Source organism: Scyliorhinus torazame, chromosome 3 (assembly GCF_047496885.1).
Source record: "Scyliorhinus torazame isolate Kashiwa2021f chromosome 3, sScyTor2.1, whole genome shotgun sequence".
Taxonomy (NCBI): Eukaryota; Metazoa; Chordata; class Chondrichthyes; order Carcharhiniformes; family Scyliorhinidae; genus Scyliorhinus; species Scyliorhinus torazame.
The window spans coordinates 258,256,362-258,283,297 of NC_092709.1; the positions used below are offsets into that span (position 1 = coordinate 258,256,362).

At 46.2% G+C, this 26,936-nt stretch overlaps 1 protein-coding gene across 4 annotated transcripts in view; it reads right to left on the minus strand.

Moving 5' to 3' along the window:
* The window catches only part of pik3c3 (phosphatidylinositol 3-kinase, catalytic subunit type 3), a 138,601-nt gene that overhangs the window by 39,985 nt on the left and 71,680 nt on the right, over positions 1–26,936 (minus strand). For all 4 annotated transcript variants that reach the window (XM_072497151.1, XM_072497150.1, XM_072497148.1 and 1 more), the window contains 6 exons: positions 25,877–25,944; positions 20,567–20,672; positions 18,448–18,564; positions 15,353–15,484; positions 11,423–11,551; positions 10,760–10,829 (listed from right to left, as the gene is read on the minus strand). In XM_072497151.1, coding sequence (XP_072353252.1) covers positions 10,760–10,829; positions 11,423–11,551; positions 15,353–15,484; positions 18,448–18,564; positions 20,567–20,672; positions 25,877–25,944 — 622 coding nt within the window. The remainder of the gene's footprint in view (positions 1–10,759; positions 10,830–11,422; positions 11,552–15,352; positions 15,485–18,447; positions 18,565–20,566; positions 20,673–25,876; positions 25,945–26,936) is intronic.

The window sequence follows — 26,936 nt, forward strand, 5'->3', positions numbered from 1 at the left end:
TCCCATTTCCTTTATTGTTCTGCGAGGTAGTTAATGAACGGTTGCCACCGCCTGGTGAACCCTTGAGCCGAACCCCTTAATACAAACTTTATCCGTTCTAGTTTTATAAACCCTGCCATGTCGTTTATCCACGTCTCCACGCCCGGGGGTTTGGCTTCCTTCCACAAGCAATATCCTTCGCCGAGCTACTAGGGACGCAAAGGCCAAAACATCAGCCTCTCTCGCCTCCTGCACTCCCGGCTCTTCTGCAACCCCAAATATAGCCAACCCCCAGCTTGGCTCGACCCGGACCCCCACCACCTTCGAAAGCACATTCGCCACCCCCACCCAGAACCCCTGCAGTGCCGGGCATGACCAAAACATATAGGTGTGGTTTGCTGGGCCTCTCGCCCTATCCTCTACCCCGAAAAATTTACTGAGCCTTGCTCCGGTCATATGCGCCCTGTGCAAAACCTTGAATTGTATCAGGCTTAGCCTGGCGCACGAGGACGAAGAGTTTACCCTACGTAGGGCATCTGCCCACAGCCCCTCTTCAATCTCTTCCCCCAGCTCTTCTTCCCATTTTCCCTTCAGCTCATCCACCATGATCTCCCCCTCGTCCCTCATTTCCCTGTATATATCCGACACCCTGCCATCCCCCACCCATGTCCCTGAGATCACTCTATCCTGAATCTCCTGCGTCGGGAGCTGCGGGAATTCCCTCACCTGTTGCCTCGCAAAAGCCCTCAGTTGCATGTACCGAAATGCATTCCCTTGGGGCAACCCATATTTTTCCGTCAGCGCTCCCAGACTCGCAAACGTCCCGTCTAAGAACAGATCTCAGTTGCACAATCCCAGCTCTCTGCCATGCTCCAAATCCCCCATCTATTCTCCCCGGGACAAACCTATGATTATTTCTTATCGGGGACCGCACCGAGGCTCCCGTCCTTCCCCTATGCCGTCTCCACTGCCCCCAAATTTTCAGTGCTGCCACCACCACTGGACTTGTGGTGTATTTTTTCGGGAAGAACGGCAACAGCGCCGTCGCCAGTGCTTGTAGGCTGGTTCCTTTGCAGGACGCCATCTCCAATCTCTTCCACGCCGCTCCCTCCCCTTCTCCCATCCACTTACACACCATTGAGATATTGGCGGCCCAGTAGTACTCACTTAAGCTCGGTAGTGCCAGTCCCCCCCCTTCCCTGCTACGCTGCAAAAACCCCCTCCTCACTCTCAGGGTCTTCCCAGCCCACACAAAACTTTTCTCGATTTTCTTGAAAAAAGCCTTCGTGACCATCACCGGGAGGCACTGAAACACAAAAAGGAATCTCGGGAGGACTACCATTTTGACCGCCTGCACCCTACCCACCAGTGACAGGGACACCATGTCCCATCTCTTAAAATCTTCCTCCATCTGTTCCACCAATCGTGTTAGGCTTAATCTATGTAAAGTTCCCCAACTCCTGGCTATCTGAATCCCTAAGTACCGGAAATCTCTTGTTACCTTCCTCAGCGGTAAATCATCTATTCCCCTGCTCTGCTCCCCCGGATGCACCACAAACAACTCACTCTTCCCCATATTCAATTTGTACCCCGAGAATTCCCCAAACTCCCTGATTGTCTGCATTATCTCAGGCATCCCCTCCACTGGGTCCGCAACATACAGCAATAAATCATCTGCATACAATGATACCCGGTGTTCTTCTCCTCCCCTGAGTACTCCCCTCCACTTCCTGGAGCCCCTCAGTGCTATGGTCAGGGGCTCAATTGCCAATGCAAACAGTAACGGAGACAGGGGACACCCCTGCCTCGTCCCTCTATAAAGACGGAAGTAGTCAGACCTCTGCCTGTTCGTGACCACACTTGCCACCGGGGCCCTATATAGCAGCTGTACCCATCCAATAAACCCTTCTCCAAAACCAAATCTCCTCAACACTTCCCACAGATAGACCCACTCCACTCTGTCGAATGCTTTCTCGGCGTCCATCGCCACCATTATCTCCGCCTCCCCCTCTGGTGGGGGCATCATCATCACTCCTAGCAGCCTCCGTATGTTCGTGTTCAGCTGTCTCCCCTTAACGAACCCAGTTTGATCCTCGTGGACCACCCCCGGGACACATTCCTCTATCCTCGTCGCCATCACCTTGGCCAGGAGCTTAGCATTTACGTTTAAAAGGGAAATGGGCCTGTCGGACCCACACTGCAGCGGGTCTTTTTCCTTCTTCAAAAGTAGCGATATCGTCGCCTCCGACACAGTCGGGGGCAACTTCCCCCTTTCCCTGGCCTCATTAAAGGTTCTCGTCAAAAGCGGGGCCAGTAGGTCCATATATTTCCTATAAAATTCTACCGGAAATCCATCCGGTCCCGGGGCCTTCCCCGCCTGCATGCTCCCAATCCCCTACCACCTCCTCCCAATCCCCTACCACCTCCTCCATCTCAATTTGTGCTCCCAGTCCCGCCCTCTCCTGCTCCTCCACCTTCGGGAATTCCAGCTGATCCAGGAAACACATCATTCCCTCCTTCCCTTCCGAGGGTTGAGCCTTATATAACCTCACATAGAATGCCTTGAACACCCCGTTCACTCTCTCCGCTCCCCGTTCCATCTCTCCCTCCTCATCTCTCACCCCACCTATCTCCCTCGCCGCTCCCCTCTTCCTCAATTTGTGGGCCAGTAGCCGATTCGCCTTCTCGCCATACTCATTACTGTACACCCTGTGCCCTCCTCCACTGTGCCTCTGCCTTACCCGTGGTCAGCAGGTCAAATTCCACATGTAGCCTTTGTCTTTCCCTGTACAGTCCCTCCTCCGGTGCCTCTGCATATTGCCTGTCCACCCTCAGAAGTTCTCTCAACAATCGCTCCCTTTCTTTACCCTCTTGCTTCCCTTTATGTGCCCTTATGGATATCAGTTCCCCTCTGACCACCGCCTTTAACGCCTCCCAGACCACTCCCACCTGAACCTCTCCATTGTCATTAAGCTCCAAGTGCCTTTCGATACACCCCCTCACCCTTAGACATACCCCCTCATCCGCCAATAAGCCCATATCCATTCTCCAGAGTGGGTGCTGTTCTTTTTCCTTTCCTACCTCCAGGTCTACCCAATGTGGAGTGTGGTCCGAAATGGCTATGGCCGTATACTCCGTCCCTGTCACCTTCGGAATCAGTGCCCTTCCCCAGACAAAAAAGTCTATCCGTGAGTATACCTTGTGAACATGGGAGAAAAATGAGAACTCCTTACTCCTAGGCCGAATAAATCTCCAGGGGTCTACCCCTCCCATCTGCTCCATGAAGTCCTTGAGCATCCTGGCCGCTGCCGGCCTCCTCCCGGTCCTGGACCTCGACCGGTCCAGCCCTGGATCAAGCACCGTATTGAAGTCTCCCCCCATTACCAACTTTCCCGCCTCCAGGTCCGGGATACGCCTCAACATACGCCTCATAAAATTTGCATCATCCCAGATCTGGGCGTATACGTTCACCAGAACCACCGCCTCCCCTTGCAATCTGCCACTCACCATCACATATCTACCCCCACTATCCGCCACTGTGGTCTTTGCCTCAAACAGTACCCGTTTCCCCACTAAGATAGCCACCCTCCTATTCTTCGCATCTAAACCCGAATAAAACACCTGCCCCACCCATCATTTACGTAGTCTGACCTGGTCTGTCAGTTTCAGGTGCGTCTCCTGCAACATAACCACATCTGCCTTTAATTTCTTTAGGTGTGCGAGTACCCGTGCCCTTTTAATCAGCCCGTTCAGCCCCCTCACGTTCCACGTAATCAGCCGGGTTGGGGGGCTCTTTACCGCCCCCCCTTGTCGACTAGCCATCCCCTTTTTTAACCCAGCTCCTCACCCGGTTCCCACGTACCTGTATATCCCACCGACGGTGCCCCCCCCGTCTCGACCACCCCGTCCCATAACAGCTCCCCCTTCTCCTTAGCAGCAGCAACCCAGTTAATCACCCCCCCCCCCCTCTGCTAGATCCCCCTCTAGCGTAGTTGCACCCCCCATGTTGCTCCCAGAAGTCAGCGAACTCTGGCTGACCTCGGCTTCCCCCCTTGCCCTCGGCCCCCACTGTGCGAGGCCCCCTCCTTCCTGTGTCCCTGTTCCCGCACAATTACCATAGCGCGGGAGCAAAGCCCGCGTTTCCCACTCGGCCCCGCCCCCTAATGGCGCATTTCCCTTCCCCTTCCCCTTTCAGTCTCACCGGCGCCCACAGTTCCTCATACACGTCTCCCCCTCCCCCCCCCCACAACATGGGGAAGAGAGAGAAAAGTTACAGGATCATAGAATTAACAAATTGAAAAATCATCCCTCCCCCCTTCCCCTTCCTCGCCCTACATAATCACACCACCACTTTGTCCCAGAAGCTCTTTCTCTCGCCAGACTATTCCAGCTTCTCGTCCACAATGAATGTCCACGCCTCTTCTGCCGACTCAAAGTAGTGGTGCTTCCCATGGTGTGTGACCAACAGTCTCGCCGGTTGCAACATTCCAAACTGGATCTTCTTTTTGTGAAGCACCGCCTTAGCCCGATTAAAACTTGCCCTCCTTCTCGCCACCTCCGCACTCCAATCCTGGTATACGCGGATCATCGTGTTCTCCCACCTACAGCTCCAAGTTTTCTTCGCCCATCTGAGGACCGTCTCTCTGTCATTGTAGCGGAGAAACCTCACCACTATAGCTCGAGGTATTTCTCCAGCCTTTGGTCTTCGCGCCAGAACTCGATAGGCTCCCTTCACCTCCAAAGGGCCCGTCGGGGCCTCCGATCCCATTAGCGAGTGAAACATCGTGCTCACATATGTCCCGACGTCCGCCCCCTCTGCGCCTTCGGGAAGACCCAGGACTCTTAAATTCTTCCTCCTCGAGTTATTCTCCAGTACTTCCAACCTCTCCACACACCTTTTGTGCTGTGCCTCGTGCTTCTCTGCCTTCACCACCAGGCCCTGTATTTCATCCTCGTTTTCAGCAGTCTTTGCCTTCACGACCCGAAGCTCCAGCTCCTGGGTCCTCTGCTCCTCCTTTAGCCCTTCAATCGCCTGTAATATCGGGGCCAACACTTCCTTCTTCAACTCCTTCTTCAGCTCTTCCACACAGCGCCGCAGGAACTCTTGTTGCTCCGGGCCCCATAACAAACGGCCACCTTCCGACACCATCTTGCTTCGAGCTTCCCTTCCTTGCCGCTGCTCCAAAGGATCTTCTGCAATCCGGCCGCTATCCTCTCCTTTTTCCATGCGTGTCCGGGGGGGATTCCCTTCTGGTTTACCGCACAGTGTTTTTGGCCGTTTAAATTGCCGTTGGGGCTCCTATTAAGAGCCCAAAAGTCCGTTCCAACGGGAGGTGCCGAAACGTGCGACTCAGCTGGTCATTGCCGCACCCGGAAGTCGACTCTCTGCTAATTTAAGTGTGGTTACTCTTGTCTGACTGAAGCAGACTAGCTCTTAGCCACGTGGTGGAGGTGTGAGATTGTAACAACACCCTTGACTGACTCTCCAGATGTTCATCAGTGGAAAGGGGTGGAGTGTGAGTGCCTCGTGTCTTTTATAGTCAGACCCCTGAGTGTCCTGCCTGCTTATTTGGTTCTCTGTGTCCATTAGCTGTTTGTCTGTATATCATTGTGCGTGTGTCTGCATATCATGACAAGCAGTACAGCAGGTTTAAGTAGTTCACAAAAATTACACCTAGTCACCATCAATCCAACAGTTTTTCAGTCATTCAATACTCCATTGTTGCACTTAGTATTTTTGAGTAAAACCTGCAATTAAAGCAACATCTTACATTTATAAAGCACCTTTAGTATAGTAAAAATCTCAAGGCCCTTCATGGGAGCATAATATATAAAAACATTGAGACTAAGTGAAAGATGGAGATATTAAGTAACTAAAAGCTTAGTCAGCAAGGTTGCTTTATGTGACTTCTTAAAGGGGAAGGAGAGAGACAGAGATGCAAGGGTGTTGATGGGTGTTAAATACCCAGTAGTTCAAGGTGATAAAGGTGAACAGGTATTGGTATTAATTTGTTAGTTATCCTCGCATGTACATATAAATCAGCCAGCACTGGGTGGAGAAGAAAGTGGTGAGCAATTAACAATCTCTATCAAAACATCCTAGACTCCGTGTCTTCCTCACAACCAGGCTTGGGGGGTTTCCTCAGCTGAATTACTTTGATGCATTTCATTTTTCACCAGTATTCTTTGTGGCTCCACTTTGAGTGCAAATTCTAAGGGTCACTTTGAAGGACGAATTTAACTAATATTGCATAAATAGTACACTAATATTTAAGGTTCTGCAGCAATGACCATGGTAAAGGAAATAGAATATGGATGATAAAAATGTGATTAGTTTTTCAAATGATCAGGATTCAAGTGCACTTCACAAAACAATGGTATTTTAGAAACTAAATGTTCAAAGCTTTCTGTGCTCAATCAAGATTACACTACTGTAATTATACATGGTGCAAAAATGGCACAAAGATCCTTAAGGACCAACAATATGGATTGCTAATAACCTTTTAATAAGGGTCATACTTTATCAGCCTTGCCTATTAAAACCTAGATCACACACTTCAATTTATTAAAACAATCTGATCCAAATTGACAGAAATCTAGGTTAATAGTCTCACAGGACATTTCTATTATCTGTACAAAGAACATGGCTATGCCATAATTAAACACACCCAATAGAGATATTGCAGCACCAACAATGGCATGTCAGTGCAACTACAGGCTGAAATCTTTGAGCCAATGAATTTATATTAGATGATAACAATGACTGAAATGTTACTTCAAACCTTAGAGTTAATTAACTAATATTTTATGCCAATATCAAATGATATTTAATAGTGTCTAATCACAAAGGAAAACGGGGAATCATCTGCATCAGCAGCTATGCTCCAATTATATAAAAGCAAAATATTGTGGATGCTGGAGATCTGAAATAAAAATAAAACGCTGGTCTGTCAGCATCGAAGGAGAGAAACAGGATATCATGTCCAGAAGATATGAAAGGAATCATAAACTATTTAAATCAAACCTTACCTTTTGCTTATTTAAAAATGACTTTGCTGGACCAGAAACATGACTGCTATAATCAGATTATTTGCAAATTAGCTACAGTTTTGGAAACTTCTAACAATTACAGGGCAAAGCTCAATCCTCATCCTTGTGGAATCTTATATCATTGTGTGGACTCATTACAATCAATGAAACAAAGGAGCAGCAGACAATCTGTCTCCCCAGCCTGGATGTATAACAAAGAGAGAGCCATCAAAACCTATGGTCGCTAGTAGCCACCATCTATCTCCTAAGGTGAACAATGGATTTTGACCAAAGGCAGAGAAATTGAACTTAAGCAAGGAGTCAGGAGGGCTAGAAGGGGTCACGAAAAGTCATTGGCAAATAGGGTTAAGGAAAATCCCAAGGCTTTTTACACGTACATAAAAAGCAAGAGGGTAGCCAGGGAAAGGGTTGGCCCACTGAAGGATAGGCAAGGGAATCTATGCGTGGAGCCAGAGGAAATGGGCGAGGTACTAAATGAATACTTTGCATCAGTATTCACCAAAGAGAAGAAATTGGTAGATGTTGAGTCTGGAGAAGGGTGTGTAGATAGCCTGGGTCACATTGAGATCCAAAAAGATGAGGTGTTGGGTGTATTAAAAAATATTAAGGTAGATAAGTCCCCAGGGCCTGATGGGATCTACCCCAGAATACTGAAGGAGGCTGGAGAGGAAATTGCTGAGGCCTTGACAGAAATCTTTGGATCCTCACAGTCTTCAGGGGATGTCCCGGAGGACTGGAGAATAGCCAATGTTGTTCCTCTGTTTAAGGAGGGTAGCAAGGATAATCCAGGGAACTACAGGCCGGTGAGCCTTACTTCAGTGGTAGGGAAATTACTGGAGAGAATTCTTCGAGACAGGATCTACTCCCATTTGGAAGCAAATGGACGTATTAGTGAGAGGCAGCATGGTTTTGTGAAGGGGAGGTCGTGTCTCACTAACTTGATAGAGTTTTTCGAGGAGGTCACTAAGATGATTGATGCAGGTAGGGCAGTGGATGTTGTCTATATGGACTTCAGTAAGGCCTTTGACAAGGTCCCTCATGGTAGACTAGTACAAAAGGTGAAGTCACACGGGATCAGGGGTGAGCTGGCAAGGTGGATACAGAACTGGCTAGGTCATAGAAGGCAGAGAGTAGCAATGGAAGGATGCTTTTCTAATTGGAGGGCTGTGACCAGTGGTGTTCCACAGGGATCAGTGCTGGGACCTTTGGTCTTTGTAGTATATATAAATGATTTGGAGAAAAATGTAACTGGTCTGATCAGTAAGTTTGCAGATGACACAAAGGTTGGTGGAATTGCGGATAGCGATGAGGACTGTCAGAGGATACAGCAGGATTTAGATTGTTTGGAGACTTGGGCGGAGAGATGGCAGATGGAGTTTAATCCGGACAAATGTGAGGTAATGCATTTTGGAAGGTCTAATGCAGGTAGGGAATATACAGTGAATGGTAGAACCCTCAAGAGTATTGAAAGTCAAAGAGATCTAGGAGTACAGGTCCACAGGTCATTGAAAGGGGCAACACAGGTGGAGAAGGTAGTCAAGAAGGCATACGGCATGCTTGCCTTCATTGGCCGGGGCATTGAGTATAAGAATTGGCAAGTCATGTTGCAGCTGTATAGAACCTTAGTTAGGCCACACTTGGAGTATAGTGTTCAATTCTGGTCGCCACACTACCAGAAGGATGTGGAGGCTTTAGAGAGGGTGCAGAAGAGATTTACCAGAATGTTGCCTGGTTATGGAGGGCTTTAGCTATGAGGAGCGGTTGAATAAACTCGGTTTGTTCTCAATGGAACGAAGGAGGTTGAGGGGAGACCTGGTAGAGGTCTACAAAATTATGAGGGGCATAGACAGAGTGGATAGTCAGAGGCTTTTCCCCAGGGTAGAGGGGTCAATTACTAGGGGGCATAGGTTTAAGGTGAGAGGGGCAAGGTTTAGAGTAGATGTACGAGGCAAGTTTTTTACGCAGAGGGTAGTGGGTGCCTGGAACGCGCTACCGGAGGAGGTGGTGGAAGCAGGGACGATAGTGACATTTAAGGGGCATCTTGACAAATACATGAATAGGATGGGAATAGAGGGATACGGACCCAGGAAGTGTAGAAGATTGTAGTTTAGTCGGGCAGCATGGTCGGCACGGGCTTGGAGGGCCGAAGGGCCTGTTCCTGTGCTGTACATTTCTTTGTTCTTTGTTTGTTTGATCATTAATGTGAAACACCCATCAATGGACAACACCACATGACCCAAGTACCTGTGGCCAGAACAGGTTTGGTGAACCTTTGCTGCACTCCCTCTATGGCAATAAATCTTTTGAGGTAAGAAGACCAAAACTGCACACAATACTCCAGGTGGGGTCTAACTAAGCTCCTTTACAACGGAAGCAAGAGCTTGCTACTCCTGTACCCAAATCCTCTTGTGATAAAGGCTAACATTCCATTAGCCTTCCTAATAGCTTGCTGGACCCACATGTTAGCCTTTAGTGGCCTATGGACAAGGACACCCAGGTCCCTTTATACATCTACACTTTCTAATCTTCCTAAAGTTATAATGGAACTGATCAGAGGGCTGTAGTTAAAGATAGGGCATCTGGTGCTCACAATTTTACCTTGTGAAGAGAAGCAGCTCAAACCAAATGGGTGTGAAGCGGTTCCTGGCCGATTGAGTGAGTAAGTGTATATTCATTGCTCTCTATTGCTCCGGTTAGTGAGGAAGTGCTTAACACCTTGTCAAAGATGATACAGAATCCAATGTTTGCCAATCACGTAAGCATTAACGCACTCAGTGAAAACTGTACCTACATCTGAATTTAGAATAGAAATTGCAGATATGAGACTGTTATGCTGAAATTGCACCTTCCCACAAGTGGATGCATTTAGCATCCCAGAATCAAATCCTCAGCTTTGATTGCAGAAGAGCATATGAGTTTCAATTAACTCTAGTTCCCTGCTTCAAAAATTGGCAACTTAATTGAACTATAAATAATACCAGTCATCTCCATGGTGTTGTACAGAAGACTCAAAACTAAGTGGACTAATCAGGCTAAGAGGGTTAGAGGAGAAGAAATATGTTGGGCAAGACAGGGTGAAAATAAAAGTTGGGGAAACTATCTCTGTGTATGGGGCAGAAGATGAGAGTGACCGAGATGACCAGTAAATACTTAATGTAAGGATTTAATAAACACTATACATCATCTTGGACTGAATGTTCAAAATGTTTAAGGCTTAAAACAAGTTTTAAATTATTCTGCTGGTCACTTAGTAAGATTGCATTAGTCACCATGCTGAAAGGACAACCAGTTGCTTTGGTATACAAATGTATCCAGACAACAACATCTACGCATTACACATCAGCTATTTTCAGATCTAATTTTACATGATATTTATTGTTGCATATTATAGCACCACCTGCAGTTTTAACAGGTACATATTGGATTATCATGGGAGTTTTCAATACACTTTGCAATGGAATGCTGAGCGCCAAATAGTTTTCAATATACAATCGATTATATCAAAGTATTACATAGAAATAAGCACACAATATATGAATTTCAAAAAGAAAAACTAAACAAACTCTAGATAATTATGCTAATTATTCTTAATTTAAATTTAGTTTCATTTAAAGACACCGTTTTGTTCTGACTTCATAGTCTCAGTATGGCAGGCATGATCATTCCCCTCAACATGATTCCAATTATTCTTTTACATATGCACATTTCTTAATTAGGAAAAATATTTTACCATGCTTGGTACTGGTTGCCAAGACCTTATAGGGCGTCAATTTCAAATCAAGGTTTTCTTTCCTTAACAGCTGCAACAGAAGATCATACAAGTTTATAAGATACATTTATCTGTATTTAACTTCATTTGCCAATTATGCAAGTTTATTAATGTTCTCCTGTAATCTGTTGCAGTTTTCCTCAGTATTGACAATTCCGCCCCAACACAGCCAATTTGGGGTGATCTGCAAATTTAGAAAATGTGCTTTCCGATTCCAAAACCAAATCATTAAGGTAAATTTTGAATAGCAGTGGTCTGCGTTGATCTTTGTGGAATGCTACTTCCCATCTCATCCCATTCTGAGTAACTACCCTTTGCTCCCACTCTCTTGCTTTTTGTCTGAAAGTCAGCGAGCAATCTGTTCTGCCACTTGGCCCCTGACTCCACATTCGCTAACCTTATCAATTGATTATAGTGTGTAGAAGTGTTCTTGGTTTTGATTATCTGCATCAAGTGAGATATTGGTGCACTACATGTTACCTATTAAATTCTGATAATGCAAACCATATTAATTAACTAAGTCAAATTATCCTCATATTTGCCAATATATTTACATGTAAGCAGAAAAAAAAAGGTTCTGCAAGGCTTTTATCAGTGAAATATTGCATTTAATATGTTTCTTACCTTGTCCATAAGTGAGATGATCTGGAGAATAAGTTGATCCTGTCGCAGATCATCGCCATGTTTGAATATAACAGGGTATTTGCCTCCATCTTCAGCTTTAAATATTAACTTTGCTGGCATAAGTGCACTCTGAAACAATAAAATGGATTCAAAGCACACACTGATCCTTAAGTGGGAAGGAAAATGTGGGTGGGGGTTGAAAAAGGGGGGAAAAAGTGCAATAATGTTTGTTTAAAATATCTTTAGGCTCAGCACTCCTCCCTGTTTTGCAAGATTTTCTTCCTGCTACTCTGCTTTGTGTCACTAATGGGGGAGTGCGCCCAGCATTCAAACATGGCTCCATAGCAAACCAAAGGCAGCACCATCAGAGCAGCTGGAGGATCAATCTGGAGCAATGGAACCAAGCAAAGTGAGTACATAAACATGTTCAGTATTTTTGCTGTCATAAAATAGGAGGGTTGGGTGCTTTGAAGAAATTGTACTACCACATACAATAACTTTTCTCTTTAAATAATGCTTGAACATTTATATCTGCTTGTATTACATTAGATGTTAAAATTAGATCAAGTAAATAAGTTTTGCCTGAATTCTAAAACTTTAACTTAGTGGTATAAAGCAATTAAGAAATAGCATTTAAGAATGCTGTACAGGTAATCCCCAGGAATTAGGTAAGTCACAGAGTCATAACAGCACAGAAGGTGGCCTTTCGGTGCCTCATACGGGCTCTCTGAAGAATAATCCAGTCAATGCCATTCCCCTACTCCAACTGTTTATTCCAATATCCGAATTCCTTTTGAAATCATCATCTCCACTTTCACCTTCTTCGTGTCTGGTGAGCTCCAGGACATTAGAACTCGCAGCGTAAAATTCTTCCTGACACCCACCCCGTCCGTATCTCTTATCCAAAATCCCAAATCTGTGTCCCCTAGTCATTACAGTAACAATGATCTGCCCAAGGGCAGCTCCTCTGCTCATTTGTCCTCACAAGCAACTGACGAGGCAAGCTTTGCTCCTGCTTGCAATTTCAATGGGCAAAATGACTGGGGAAAAGAAGAGATGAGGTTGGTTTCTTGTTGCCTTCCTCGTTGTGCTTAAAGAAAACACATGGCCTCTAGGTGAAAAATCCTCCATCTGTAAGCAGTCATTATTTCCTCCAGGTTGTATCTCTGCTACCATCACCACTGAATGTTACTGGTTACACCATTGGCAATGACTCAGCACTGGGTCTGGGGCACCTCACCAAAGGAAAGAGATGATAATCTTGAGGCCTCAAATGACCCTGCTGCTCTCAGTAGTCCTTCTACCATCTTCTAATCAGAAACGTCTTTTATTTTATACCTTATTTAAACCACTTATAATCTTGTACACCTCTATATATCCTGTAATCTCTTTTACTGCAAGAGAACAGCCCAATCTTCTCCAACATAACCAGAAAGGTAAATTCCCTCATTCCTGGAACTATTCTGGGAAATCTCCTCGGTGCCCTCTCACTGACCATCACATCCTTCCTAAAATTCATGACAGGAACTGGCAGTGGCCTAATCAGATCTTTATAAAGGTTCAGCAGTAACCTCGCTGCTTTTGAACTCAACACCTCTATTAGGTCCCATGTCTGGGTCCAGAAGCCTGTGGGTAAAATGCAGCCAACCGTTTCAGTCAATGATTTCTGGTCAGTTGTGATGAAAGGATAGTGATAAAATTGTAGTATTGATGAATAGAGAGCGTAAATTGTAGCATTCAAATATATCAATTTTGAGTAACAGGACAAAGAATAATTTGCTTCAACTTACTTTTATGGGCTGGAGATGCAGAAAGTGGTTGTGCAGTTCCCTCCATGGCCCATAGCCCTTTGAGATATCCTTCAGGACGTTTTAGTATGTTAATTATGGTACATAAATACAAATCACAGCTGTTGTTTTTGAAGACAATTGGTAGCTGGGGTAAAACCTGCCCATCATTTTGCCCAACTATATAACAAATAGGTTTCCCCAGTATCACAGGCAGATCTAAATGAAATGTACTTCCAAATCAGAGCTGCAGGTTTCACACAATCTGCATTAACTGTACAGTCCCTGAAGCTTTACACAGCTGGGATGACTGTGAAATTTAACATCTTCTCTCAGAATCAGTGAAACACTGACGCCAGATTAATTTCACTGGACTTCACACGGCATAGAAGGCCTCTGGGAGGACGAATACTTACATCTTAAACAACAGGACCCAATAGGCTTAGCTATTTAGCTCAGTGAGCTAGACAGCTGGTTTGTGATGCAGAACAAGGCCAGCAGCGCGGGTTCAATTATCGTACCAGCTTATCCGAACAGGCGCCGGAATATGGCGACTAGGGGCTTTTTACAGTAACTTCATACTTGTGACAATAAAAGATTACTATTATTAGTAGTGAGCCACTTCACTTTCTCTCAATTTATCCAGAGAATATTTGGCAAAGGCGACAATACCATTTTCTGCATCATTGACTATGATATTCTTATTTTTCAGCCAAATACTTCACCATCAGTGGTCAAAGATGCACTCAATACAGAGTCTATCCTATTCACCCATGGTACTTTATTCTTTCAATAACGGTTCTCTGAGGATCCATCTTTGGTTCCATAGATTTGCAATTTTCTCTGTTTCCATGCCGGCGCATGCGCATGGTGGCCGTTTCCGCGCCGGTGCAGCGCAACATGGTGTAGCGAAATAGCGGGCCTGCGCGGAAGAAGGTAGGATACACCCAGATCGCGCGCGCCTACCGATCGGTAGCCCCCGATCACGGGCCAGGCCGTCGTGGAGGACCCCCCGGAGTCTGATACCCCTGCCCCCCCCACCAGGATGGCCACCACGGCCGCGGGTCCAAGCTCCCGGCGGGTAGTACCATATGTGAACCATGCCAGCCAAACTCGATGGGTCGACCACGGAGAATCGCCGCGGGGGCCTCTTTCAACTGCTCCCGACCGACTCCGCATCGACCGCGCATGCGACTGCCGCCGATTCTCCAGTCGCCAGAGCATCGCATCCAAGAAATATTCGGCGTCAATGGCGATTCTCTGACCCGCTTGGAGAATCCCAACCATGGGCTCTGATAATTACTGAGGCATGCTTTCAGCACAGGGCAGAGCTGTTGATGAGAGGATGCCCAACCTGGGTTTTAGTGCTAGACATGTAAAAGGCACAAAAATCACCGAGAGATTCAATCATTCGTGTCTCCTTTCATTTGCCAGATTTCTCAGAGGCTTATGTAAGCTCGGCCCAGAGTAGTAAAAAATAGAAATCTTGTTAAAATGGAAGAATGCAACCACTGTGAAAAGTTAACAACAGACCTATCTCCTGGGAGTAGATTGGCTGCCTGACCCTCCTTCTCCTTCCCTTAAACCTGGCAGGTTTAAAGCTGCTTGTGTTCAAGTTTAAAATTTTAACTTCATACCCGTTTTTTGGGGGAGGGGTGGTGTTAGGATTACTTCAAGGCATCAGCTTTTATTTATTTCCTGACAATGCCCATTTCTACCCCTCCATTTTTTGTGACTCCTGCACTGCCTCTTATGTAATAAGTCCGCACAGGTAGCATCCCATTTGTAAATTTACAATCTGTTTTTAAAATCACTGTAACTGTTTAGAGCTGACTGACAACAAATGGTCTGAACAAGCTAATGTCATGGCTGTGTAACTTTACAGATTACAAACTGATAAAAATATATAATTAATTAAAACCAAAGTTGGATTTGCCAGAAATTAAATTCTCTTCTTACTGTCTACTGTCCTGATGCAAACAAAGTTTAAAAGCAAATCTGAATAAAGAGTAGGATCAGGATATTGAAAGAAAAACAAAAATGTCAGAAACATATTCTTAACCAGAGGTTTTTTTCCCAATTAAGCCTCAAATCAAAATTACATAACACTGTACAGACAATAAATCTCAACTCCAAAGTTTACCTTAAATAAAGTTGCTTTTTCCGGAATGATACCTCTGATTTTAACTTGCGGCTCTAAAGGTAAAGGTATAGGCTCGATCTCTGATAAGTTCACTTTTTCGTTGTCAGCCAATAATGTCTGCAACCTTTCAATCTAGAAAGAACAAAAAATATTCATATTATGAAAAGCATTGAGGAAGTGGGGCAATTTGTGTAGTCACCAAAAAGTACAAGGTAAATGGGTTAATGGTCTATCAAAAACAAATAATCATATCATTTTTCTTACTGCTATTTCGAGGACCTGACTGTATAATGTGGATAAAATGGCTACATTATTTTCCTTTATTACAGCAATTACTAAAGTTCAAAACTATTAAATGACGGAGAAGCATTTTTGGACAACCCAAGGTCATTATAGACAGTATCTAAATTTAAGCTATTTTTTCAGGTAATAGATCCACAACGTATTAATTTTGTTTTACAGCTATTTAAGCCACCATTCATACCTGTAGAACAAATCAAACCTCATGACAAGAAGGGTAGGATTATGTCACCCGGGCAGTTATGTCTGACTGCAAATGTTTTGCAATGTGTGCAATTTCAGAGGGCAGAGTTGCCGATGCCTAGCCACATATGTGAACAATGAAGGCAAGCATTGAGAGAACAGCACTGTATTTGTAGCTCTTGCCATACAAAGCACTCGTTTGCGATAAGCAGCTTTTGCAAGAAGCGACAGATGCTTTGTGGCGTGCTGGAACTAGAGAGTGGGAAGCACTACATAAAGCAGGACACAAGCAATAGATATCATTTTCAACATAAAGTAGCACCACTAAATCATTGTATCCCCGGGAGGGGATGCGATAATTGCAATGATGCATTCCGCCATTAAATGAAAGGATGTAATATTGTTAGTTTGTTAATCGTTACGTGCACATAGCTTCAGTGAAAAGTATTTTTCTGCGAGCAGCTCAAACGGATCATTTAGCACATGAAAATAAAATAAAATAAAAAGAAAGTACATAATAGGGCAACACAAGGTGTACAATGTAAATACATAGGCACCAGCATCAGGTGAAGCATACAGAAATGTAGTATTAATCAGGTCAGTCCATAAGAGGGTCATCCAGGAGTCCGGTAACAGCGTGGAAGAAGCTGTTTTTGAATCTGTTTGTGCGTGTTATCAGACTTTTGTATCTCCTGCTCGATGGAAGAAGTTGGAAGAGTGAGTAAGCCAGGTGGGAGGGGTCTTTGATTATGCTGCGCGCTTTAGATAGATAATATTGGGAATGTATTCTGTAATTGTAGACGGCCAGGGCAGTATTTATTTTGGAAAGCAGAAGCTATAGTTGCTGTTCTCTTGTCCAGTGGAACTACATGGGCTGTGAAACAGCCACAGAATTGTTTGTTTTATTTATTCAAAGGTATCCTATGCCAGTATTTATTGCTCATCCCTATTTGCCTCAGAGAAGGTGGTGGGTGAACAGTCTTTGGAACCACTGCAGTCCTTGTAGTGTAGGTACATCCACAGGGCTGTTAAGGAAGGGAGTTCAGGATTTTGACCCAACAACCGTGAAGGATGGTGTGTGGATTCCTGAAGATACAGGGCTAGAAGTCTTTTTACAAATTCCATGGAAAGTATTAATATTTGGTTTCAATATGTCGATAACAAAGGTAGTTTTAAGGGATTCATATTTGTGTTGGTAAACATTAGAAATCAGGTCGGAGAATCGCCGGGGGCTGCCGTGAATCCCGCCCCCTCTGTGTCCCGAAGTCTCCGCCACCAGAGATTCGGCGGGGGCGGGAATCGTGCCGCGCCGGTCAGCGGGAATCGCATCTCGCCGGTCAACGGGCCCACCCCCGCCGATTCTCTGGCCCGCGATGGGCCGAAGTCCCGCTGCTGGAATGCCTGTCCCGCCAGCGTGGATTAAACCACCTTTTGAACGGCAGGACAAGGCGCGCTAGCAGGCTCCGGGTCCTGGTGCGTTCTGTCCCCGGGGGGGTGCCCCCATGGTGGCCTGGCCTGCGATCAGGGCCCACCGATCCGCGGGCGGGCCTGTGTCGTGTCGGCACACTTTTTCTTCCGCCTTCGCCATGGTCTTCACTATGGCAGAGGCGGAAGAGACCCCCTCCCCTGCGCATGCGCGGGGATGACATCAGCAGCTGCTGACGCTCCCGTGCATGCGCCGACCCGCGTCGCCCGGCAAAGACCTTTCGGCTCCAGCTGGCGTGGCGCCAAGGACCTTTCCCGCTAGCCGGTGGAGCGCAAACCACTCCGGCGCGGGCCTAGCCCCTCAAGGTGAGACTTCCGCACCTTTGGGGCGGCCCGAAGCCAGAGTGGTTCCCGCGACTCCATTACGCCGGAACCCCCCCGCCCCGCCAGGTAGGGGAGAATCCCGCCCAAGGTGTGGTTTTGGTGGTTTAATTTAATGTTTCTGAGCCTGAATTCATGCTGGACAAAGCGTGTTTGTAAATGTGGGAATTGGCTTCAATTTCAACTGCAATTTTATTGTTCTTAGTGCTAAGGTGTGAAACATAAATAAAAAACGGGACAGGCATGAGGCATTGCTTAGCAACAGGAGTCCTCTTCCCAAAGGGGGAAGCTTTCTTTGCTCATTTATTTAGCTGGAAGCTACAAGAGTTGGTGACCGGCAACATCTTTCTGATTGGCTGGAAAAAAAGCCATACAATGGAGTAATGGTTAAGAAAGGGAGTGCCAGAAATCTAAAAGACAGCTACTTAAGGAAACTAGGAAAATGACTAGGAGTTTCCAGGGAATCTGACGTTAAAAGAATTGAGAGCAGACAGGGTACTGTTTGTTTCAAGTCATAGAACTGTAAAGGAGCTGGCTAGTGAGAAGTCAGAAAGATAACTGGTGAGGTTCTAAGGTTTGCAATATCTTACTACAGTTTGAAACGTCAATTGAAATAATAGTGGAGCGATTCGTAGCTAGATATTAGAATTTGTGTTATAAAAGCATCCAAGACAAAGAAATTGTCAAAGAGACTGGTAAATCATAGAGTGGATTCACTTGTAGAAGTGGAGAAGAAGCTCTCATCTGCAAAAATGGATGCTGTTCAAATTCACTTTTAGGTCAATTAACTGGCAATGTAAAAATACCTTTTTCTTTCGATTCCCACTTTCTCGCTGAACAGCTTTCATAAGGTGCACGAGTCGGTCCACAAATGTCTGTTGAGCAGCTAGAAGGGAACGCATGACTCTCACATTCTTGTCTCCCTAAAATATGCAATTCATTAAAAAAAATATTTGAACAAGTCAGTTAGTACCCTTCAAACTTCGAAACCAAGTTTTGTGCAGTGTAGTTACTTACCCTATAATAGCTCTGTGGTCATTGTTTTCCTGTTATAAAACTATGGGCGGGATTCCCCCCCCCCCCCCCCCCCCCCCACTGGGTGGGAGAATTGCCGTGGCGCCACGCGATTCTCCCACCTGACCCTCGCACGCGATTCTCCCACCCCTTGAAACCAACGCCGCGCGAATCGCGCCAGGCCGCTCGGAGAATCGGCGCAAACGGCGAGTGGCGATTCTCCGGCCCAGATTGGCCGAGGAAAAAAAATGACATGCCCATCGGCGTCGTTCACCCCTGGTCATTGCCGGCAGGAACTCTGCGGGAACGCTCGGGGGCGGCCTGGGGGGGGGGGGGGGGGGGGCGCCTTCACCGGGGGGGCCTCCGATGGGGTCTGGCCCACGATCGGGGCCCACCTCTCTTCACCCCCCCCCCCCCTGGCCGCGGCCAGCCCCTGAACACCGACCCCATGTTGGGTCGGAGTCGGCGCGCGTAAGAAGTTCCCCACGCATGTGCAGGATTGCGCGGCACAACTGCACATGCGCAGGATTGAGCTGCCCCAACTGCACAAGCGCGGGTTGGCGCGGCGCCCATTTGCCGCAGCTTAAGCAGGCTGGAGCGGGGTGAACCCTGTGGGGGCCAGAATAGGTCGTGTCCGGGCCTTGTTCACGCCGTCGTGAAACGCCAAATTAGGGTTAGGCGCGAACACTTGGCCTCAATATCGGAGAATCTCGCCCATGATGCCTGAAAAAGAAAATGAACCACCCTGCACAGGAAACTTAATGAACTATTATAAGGTAGTATTCTGCATTCTCCAGCCCTGATTTTCCACCTTAATGGGAAGAATGAAAAACTGTCAAACATCAAGCCAAGGTGCTGATAATTAGTAAAACTGAAATTATTTTTTAAAAATCCAACGTAATAGCACAGGCACATTGTTGGCTCAGCTGGGTGGCACATGAAAACTTAAAATTCTCACTTCCAATTTATTTAAAATCAACGGCTAAGACACAAAATCAAGCCTCCCATTGTAATACTAATTACATTTCCATGGGCGGGATTCTCCCCTACCCGGCAGGGTGGGCCGTGGGCGAGGAGTGGCGTGAACCACTCTGGCGTCGGGCCTCCCGGAATCCTCCGCATCTTCAGGGGATAGGCCGGCGCCGGTGGGGTTGGTGCCGCGCGCCTCCGCCGGCCGGCGCGAGTTGGCGTATGCGCAGGAGCGCCAGCGTGTGCTTGCGTTATCCCAGTGCATGCCAATGGGGTTCTTCTCCCATGCATGCACTGCCGATAACGCCATGGCGGAGGTTGACAGCCGCCAGCGCGGAGGGATTTGCCCGCGGATCGGTGGGCCCCGATCGCGGGCCAGGCCACTGTGGGGGCACCCCCGGGGCCAGATCCTCCCCCCGCGAGGACTCTGCATGCCACCCGTAGAGCCAGGTCCCGCCGGTATGGACCCGGTTTGACTTTCGCCGGCGGGACCGGCCGAAAACAGGTGACTGCTCGGCCCATCGCGGGGTGGAGAATCACTGGGGGGGGGGGGGGGGTGGGGGTGGGGGTGGCGCAGCTAGCGGCCGCCGAGCGACGCGATTACCGCCCCGCCAAAATCCTGGCGCCGGAGAATTCGGCAGCCGGCGTCGGTGCGGGATTTACGCCACCCCCCGGCGATTCTCCGATCCGGCGGGGGTCGGTGAATCCCGCCCCATGTGTCCAGATTGCAACACAAAAATAATGGCAACACAATGCCTGCATAAAAATAGCTCCACTGTCCAGAAAGGGTGTGCTCAAAAGATAAAAGCATTTTAATTAAGTTATCTGCTGTTCCCCAAATTCACATTACCACTACAGCCACATCTCTACCCATTATAGTAAAATTACTTAAGCTCACAACTTTGCTATCAAAAGAAAGTTGAAAATAACAATTTTAAATACCTTTAGCAAGGCTTGACTAAACCTCCTCATCACATTCAAATACATCTCATGAGTTTTTGGGTCACGTTGTTGAGTGTCCTGATCTTCACATTCTACAATAACATACCTTATGAAACAAAGAAAAAGAACATGGCTTGGAAATATAAGACTAACAAGCTCAAAATATAAAAATATGGTACGCTGTGACAAAAAGCTTTATTATCTAAGCATTTATTTCTGTAATTAATTGTTAATACCACATTCAACTAAAAGCTGGTGCCCAATAGTTCAGTTATCATATTTCTTCTCACCGCAACTTGACAATAAAAATTAAGCAGTTGATGCCATAATTGGACGGGAAGATTCCACAATGAAGCCCTGGCTCAAAAGAATGTAATTTTTACTTTTTTTAAATTAACGTGGAGGAACACAGAGTTACAGGATCATTAATTAGATTGAACAAGAAAAAAAAATTATTAAAGCATGAAAAGTTGGATTATTCTCCAATACTCTTTACACGCCTCTCCTCCATAGTTTAACAATTATACACAGGTTTCAGGGTTAACACAGATTACAGAGTACATATTTTTTTTAAAAAATTATTTTTATTAAAGTTTTCACAAAATATCAACAACAAAATGTAAAAGGAACCCAATAGAATTAAATACAAAACAAAACAACCCTGTGCCCCCCTCCCCCTATACATAAATAATAAGTTAACACCCCGAAATAACACATAGCAAACATAGCAGATCCCCCAGTATAGACAAACAAAAACAAAATAGAATCCCCCCCCCTCCCTCCCGGGTTGCTGCTGTTGCTGACCATTGTCTACCGTTCTACCAGGATGTCCAAGAACGGTTGCCACCGCCTGAAAAACCCTTGCACCGATCCCCTTAAGGCAAATTTCACCCTCTCCAATTTAATAAACCCCGCCATATCGTTGATCCAGGATTCCACGCTTGGGGGCCTCGCATCCTTCCACTGAAGAAGAATTCTTCGCCGGGCTACCAGGGACGCAAATGCCAGAATACCGGCCTTTTTCGCCTCCTGCACTCCCGGCAACCCCAAATGTTGCGAGCTCCCAGCTCGGTTTGACCCTGGATCCTACCACCCTTGACACCGTCCTTGCTACGCACTTCCAAAATTCCTCCAGAGCTGGGCATGCCCAGAACATATGGGTGTGGTTTGCTGGGCTTCCTGAGCCCCTAACACACCTGTCCTCACCCCCAAAAAACCGGCTCATCCTTGTCCCGGTCATGTGTGCCCTGTGCAGCACCTTAAACTGTATGAGGCTGAGCCTCGCGCACGAATAGGAAGAGTTCACCCTCCCAAGGGCATCTGCCAACGTCCCCTCCTCGATCTCCTCCCCGAACTCCTCCTGCCACTTACCTTTCAGCTCCTCCACCGAGGCCTCCTCCTGCATCACCTGGTATGTTGCCGAGATCTTCCCCTCTCCAACCCACACCCCCGAGAGCACCGTGTCCTGCACCGTGCGTGGCAGCAGCAGCTGGAATTCCACCACTTGCCGCCTGGCAAATGCCCTTACCTGTAGATACCTAAAGGTGTTCCCCGGGGGAAGCCCGTAATACTCCTCCTCCAGCTCACCCAGGCTCGTGAGCTTCCCATCCACAAACAGGTCCCCCAACCTTCTCATCCCTGCCCTGTGCCACCCCGGAAATCCTCCATCTATTCTCCCCGGGACAAACCGGTGATTCCCCCGTATCGGGGTCCACACCGAGGCCCCCACTTCCCCCCTGTGCCACCTCCATAGCCCCCAGATTTTGAGGGTAGCCGCCACCACCGGGCTCGTGGTATACCTCATTGGAGGGAGCGGCAGCGGCACCATTGCCAGCGCCTCCAGACTCGTACCCTCACTAGATGCCGTCTCCAGCCTCTTCCATGCAGCCCCCTCCCCCCCTCCATCACCCACTTGCGCACCATCGCCGCATTGGCGGCCCAGTAGTACCCACAGAGGTTGGGCAACGCCAGCCCCCCCTCCTCCTTCCCTACTCCACTCCAGGAACACCCCTCTCACCCTCGGAGTCCCTCGCGCCCACACAAACCCCGTTATGCTCCTGTTGACCCACATCTTAATTAACAATGGTCTCATTAACACAAAGTTCCTTTTAAGCACAAAAAATGACGGTGAGCAAATAAACTCTCCACTCTGAAGTCCAAGTGAATGTTTGTGGATGTCTCCTCGGAATTCCCTCAGATGGTATCACGTGAGAGTTTCCAAACTCCACTCCCAAAAACATATTTTAAAATCTTGTCTCATAATAGTAACCCTTTGCGGTTTATGTTCTGGAATCCAGTCCACCTTTTCCAAATTACATTAAACCCAAGGTTCCGCTCCACTTTTAACCGCAAATCCAGTCCTGGATTTTACACCACCCCCTTTTAGGTTTCCTTTGTCTCACCGCTTTTACACAAACTTCGAGACCCAGCCACCGATTTCCACTCTTATTTCAACTCACTTTTCACATGTTTCAGTAACAATGTTTCCTAACAATATCTTGAGTAGTTCATGTCATGTGCATCATTAATTTCGAACACTTATAATTGTTTCTGTATTTTTCCCAGCAATATTTTCCACTCTCAAGGCACTACTGCCATTCAGGCCATCCCCCACTCCTTACCCAAATTTCCATTATTCATGCAAAATTGGCAGACAATTTGACTGTGTTTTGATGACAGGGGGAGGAAGTGGGAAGGAGGAAACCGGTGTGAAAGCAAAACAGCTAAAGCAGATTCTATCCTCTGTAGGTTTACACACATTAACACTTCCAGCAACAAAGGTGAGACAGCAAATCAAGAACAAGTATCTTGGCCAAGTGCATAGAATTCAACTACAGAACCTCAATAATGTTCTAGCTCAGATAAGTTAAACTCAGCACAGAGATCAAACCTGGAATCTTCTTACTCTCACTGAATCACTGAAACATCAGACCATGACCTTCAGATCCAGTATTCTAACTGGCAGACACAAAAGAAATTTACTGACTCAGCCATTATCCCTCTTCTACTTGTCATTCAAAAAAATTGACCAAGACACCACAAAAATTTCTCAGCTTTTGAGGCTGCCTTGAATGACATACTAATTCCCTATTGCACCACTTCAGTATGAACAGCAGCAATGTAGGTTGATTGACTGAAAGGCAATGGCAAAGGCACTGGTGAAGTGGCAGCGGTGAAAGTACAAACGCTGTTGGCAAAGGCACTGGTGAAGTGGCAGCGGTGGAAGTACAAATGCTGTTATCCTGAGAGGGGACAGCAAGTTTATCCACTGACATTCCCTGGGGTGGCCTCTCAGGAATCCTAGTAACCTATTGGGTGTTAAATTGTTGGATTACTGAGAGTCAGCATGTCCCTTTGAGTACTGAGATCTGCAGCCATTATGACCTGACCTATGGATACCAAAGGTAATGGGAGGGGCTGCAGCTAGGAAAGCCATTGTAAGTGATACCCTTGCTAGTGAAGTGAGTTCAGTCCCACCCAGCTGGATAACAGTGGAGAGATACAAGACCAGCAAAAGGCAACAGGATAAAACTTGATTGAGAGCAGCAGCCTGTTTATTAATATTTGAACACGATTCGTAAGTGGGAGCATGGAATGAGAAAAGACCATTCGGTCAATAGAACCTGTACTTTTATATACTACTTGCTACAGATTTTGCCACTGTTTAACAGATCCATTCTTTAACAATATTATTCTGAGCCATGCTCACCAACTGTTTGCTTTGCAGTTGCTTTGGAACCAATAGCAGCCAATAATTGCCATAATATGAAAGACTTATTAGGGCAGAAAATCTTACTAGTAGGGCATCAAGTCTCCATAGAACTAATAAGATTTGTGTGCTCCATTGAGAACTGAGCACTTATTGTGGGGGTGCATGAAGGAAGATGAAAAAGAGGGGGAGAATTTCCCATCTGGTCGTATTTCCTCACCACCACACACACCCCTGTTGCATATAAAGCTCACCATTGAGAAGCAGCCAGATTCCAAATGTCAGTCACTGGAGCCTGAAGCTCATTTTCCAAAATCAGTATCAGGTGCTCTAGAATAATGATTTAACTACATACCACACCATTTTACCATTGAAATTGGTGAATTATTATGCTAACATTCAAAGTTTATACTTGTTCAATCAAGCCAATATTAGTCATTGAATATAGTAACGATTTACCGAGTAATTTAAACCAAGATAGCCTCGCTGTTAAAGTTCCAAATGTCATAAGTAGTTTAAACACTTCCAAATATGTATTCAAATACAGGATTTGGGACTACGAAGTCAAGTATTCATTCTTTCCCAGTGTGAATAGCCAGCAAGTATGCTGCCAATGCATCCAATATTATTTCAACCAACAAGAGCTGCAGACCCGGATGCTTCTGCAAATTGCATTAAAATATCGGTTAGATGTTGCACAAAGACGATGGACATCTTGTGGTGCAGTAATGCCAGTACTCAAGCAGAAGTAGGACACTGATGACAGCCTCAGCAGGCTGAAAGTTGGAGTTTACATAGAATGATAACCAGAATGAGGCCTTAGACATAAGAGACTACCTAAACAGACATGTACTGATATTCCTTCTCATCTCCAACTTTCTCCAGTCCTACAACCCTCTCCCGAACCCTTGACTCCAGTTATTTATGCTATTTTCTTCACAGGTGGCACTTTATCCTCTTCACCTGTGGTACCCAAATGCCCAATCATTTCGCAGTAACACTCTGGAATCCTCTGTCTCTTCATCTCATCTTATCTCCTTCAAGATTCTTCTCAAATGCTATCTTGTTGCTGAACTTTTAGTCACCCCTCTTAATGTCCAATCTTTAGCATGTAACCCATTTCTTTCTGATTTTGCCTCCGTGAAGCAATGTGCAGAAATGCAACTGGATGCGGGAGTTTTCCAAGCTAGGAGTTGGGCCAAAGAATGCTCTGAGCTATATGATCAGAAATTCTTCTAGTGAATGCAAATTCAGGCTTTTGTAACTGTTAAATTGAGTGCTTAAACTTCGACCCAATTTAAATGTGGTCATTTTCAAATTGAAATTTTCCTGGGTGAATGGGAGGAGATGGGTAAATCACCTAGACCAATATGGTTCCTGCATGGCACCAAATTACAGCACAGCAATTCTGAAGTATGATAAGTCTTCTTCTTCTCATCAGTTTGGATGAAAATTTGTGCTTCACAAAGAAGTTAAGGAGAATTATCCCAAAGATGGGGTGACTAAGCTAATCACTATTCATGTAAAGATTAGTTGACTTCTGGGGAACTGTAGAAGTCATCCTCAAGAAAATCCTTGAAAAAATAAAAACCATCACTTACCAGTATAAATAATTGGCCAGCGTAGAATTCCTGCAAGCTCTTGATATTAGGAAGGCACAAAGGTCTTGCTTGAAGAGGAAAGAAGAAAAGATAAATCAGAGTTGAACTATTAATTCAAGAAATTGTAAGACAAAGTAGATGAAATTAGGTCACCATATTAATAGTTAATTTGTTCCAATTGGTATTTGGCCCATTTGTCCCAACAAGCTAACCCATTTTGACAGAGTCTGGTGATAAGGTCAGGTCCTTACCCAGCAGCAGAGTTTGGTTGGTTCCTTAATCCCACAGTATCACTGTAGGTTTACTCACCGTTGGCCTGGGGAAATGTTGCCACTATTCCTTTGGACACAAAATCTTTGTAGCTCAGCGATCTTTTAAACTTAGCCACACTCACAGTTGTGTGTCAACAAGGATTTACTGCAACAGTCAAAGCCATAGCCTGGTCTGCTATGCCCAGAGTCTGATTCACATTTTCTATGCAGGACCTGAGGACCCCCAACAAATCCCATGGGCTTTTGCCGTTATCTCTAGCAATCAGCACACTGATGTCTTGCCTTCTTGGCCTCACTCCTCTTCTCAGCACCATCCTTTCTGGTTTGAGGACCCTGTGTTTCCAGCTGTTCTCTCCTGTGGGTGTGCGCTCAGTTTCCTATCACTCTCTCACCTCCTATCCTTCTCAGTTGGTTGGGGATGGCCTGGGAAGGGTTTCCTTCGGGATGGGAGTTTGTGGAGGAGCTCATAATCATCAGCCAGATGTGGCTCCCGTTCCTCTCTTTCTCAATGGGAGGTTTTTTATTGGGAAGGATATGGAGATTTTGAACTTCAAGGAGAATTATTTCAAAAAGGTTTTCATAGGTGACCACAATTTTAAGTGTCTGTACTCAATGGCAAAAGTGAGTGGCTTAAGCCGCTCAAATTCCAGGTATTTCCTTAAGAGTTGGAATTTCTGATGCTACACCTCCAACATGAACTGGTACGTACTTAAAATGGCCCTTTTTGTTACCTTATAGCTTGTTGCACTTTCCTCAGGCAAGAGTGGGTAAACAGTGAGCTTTCCCTC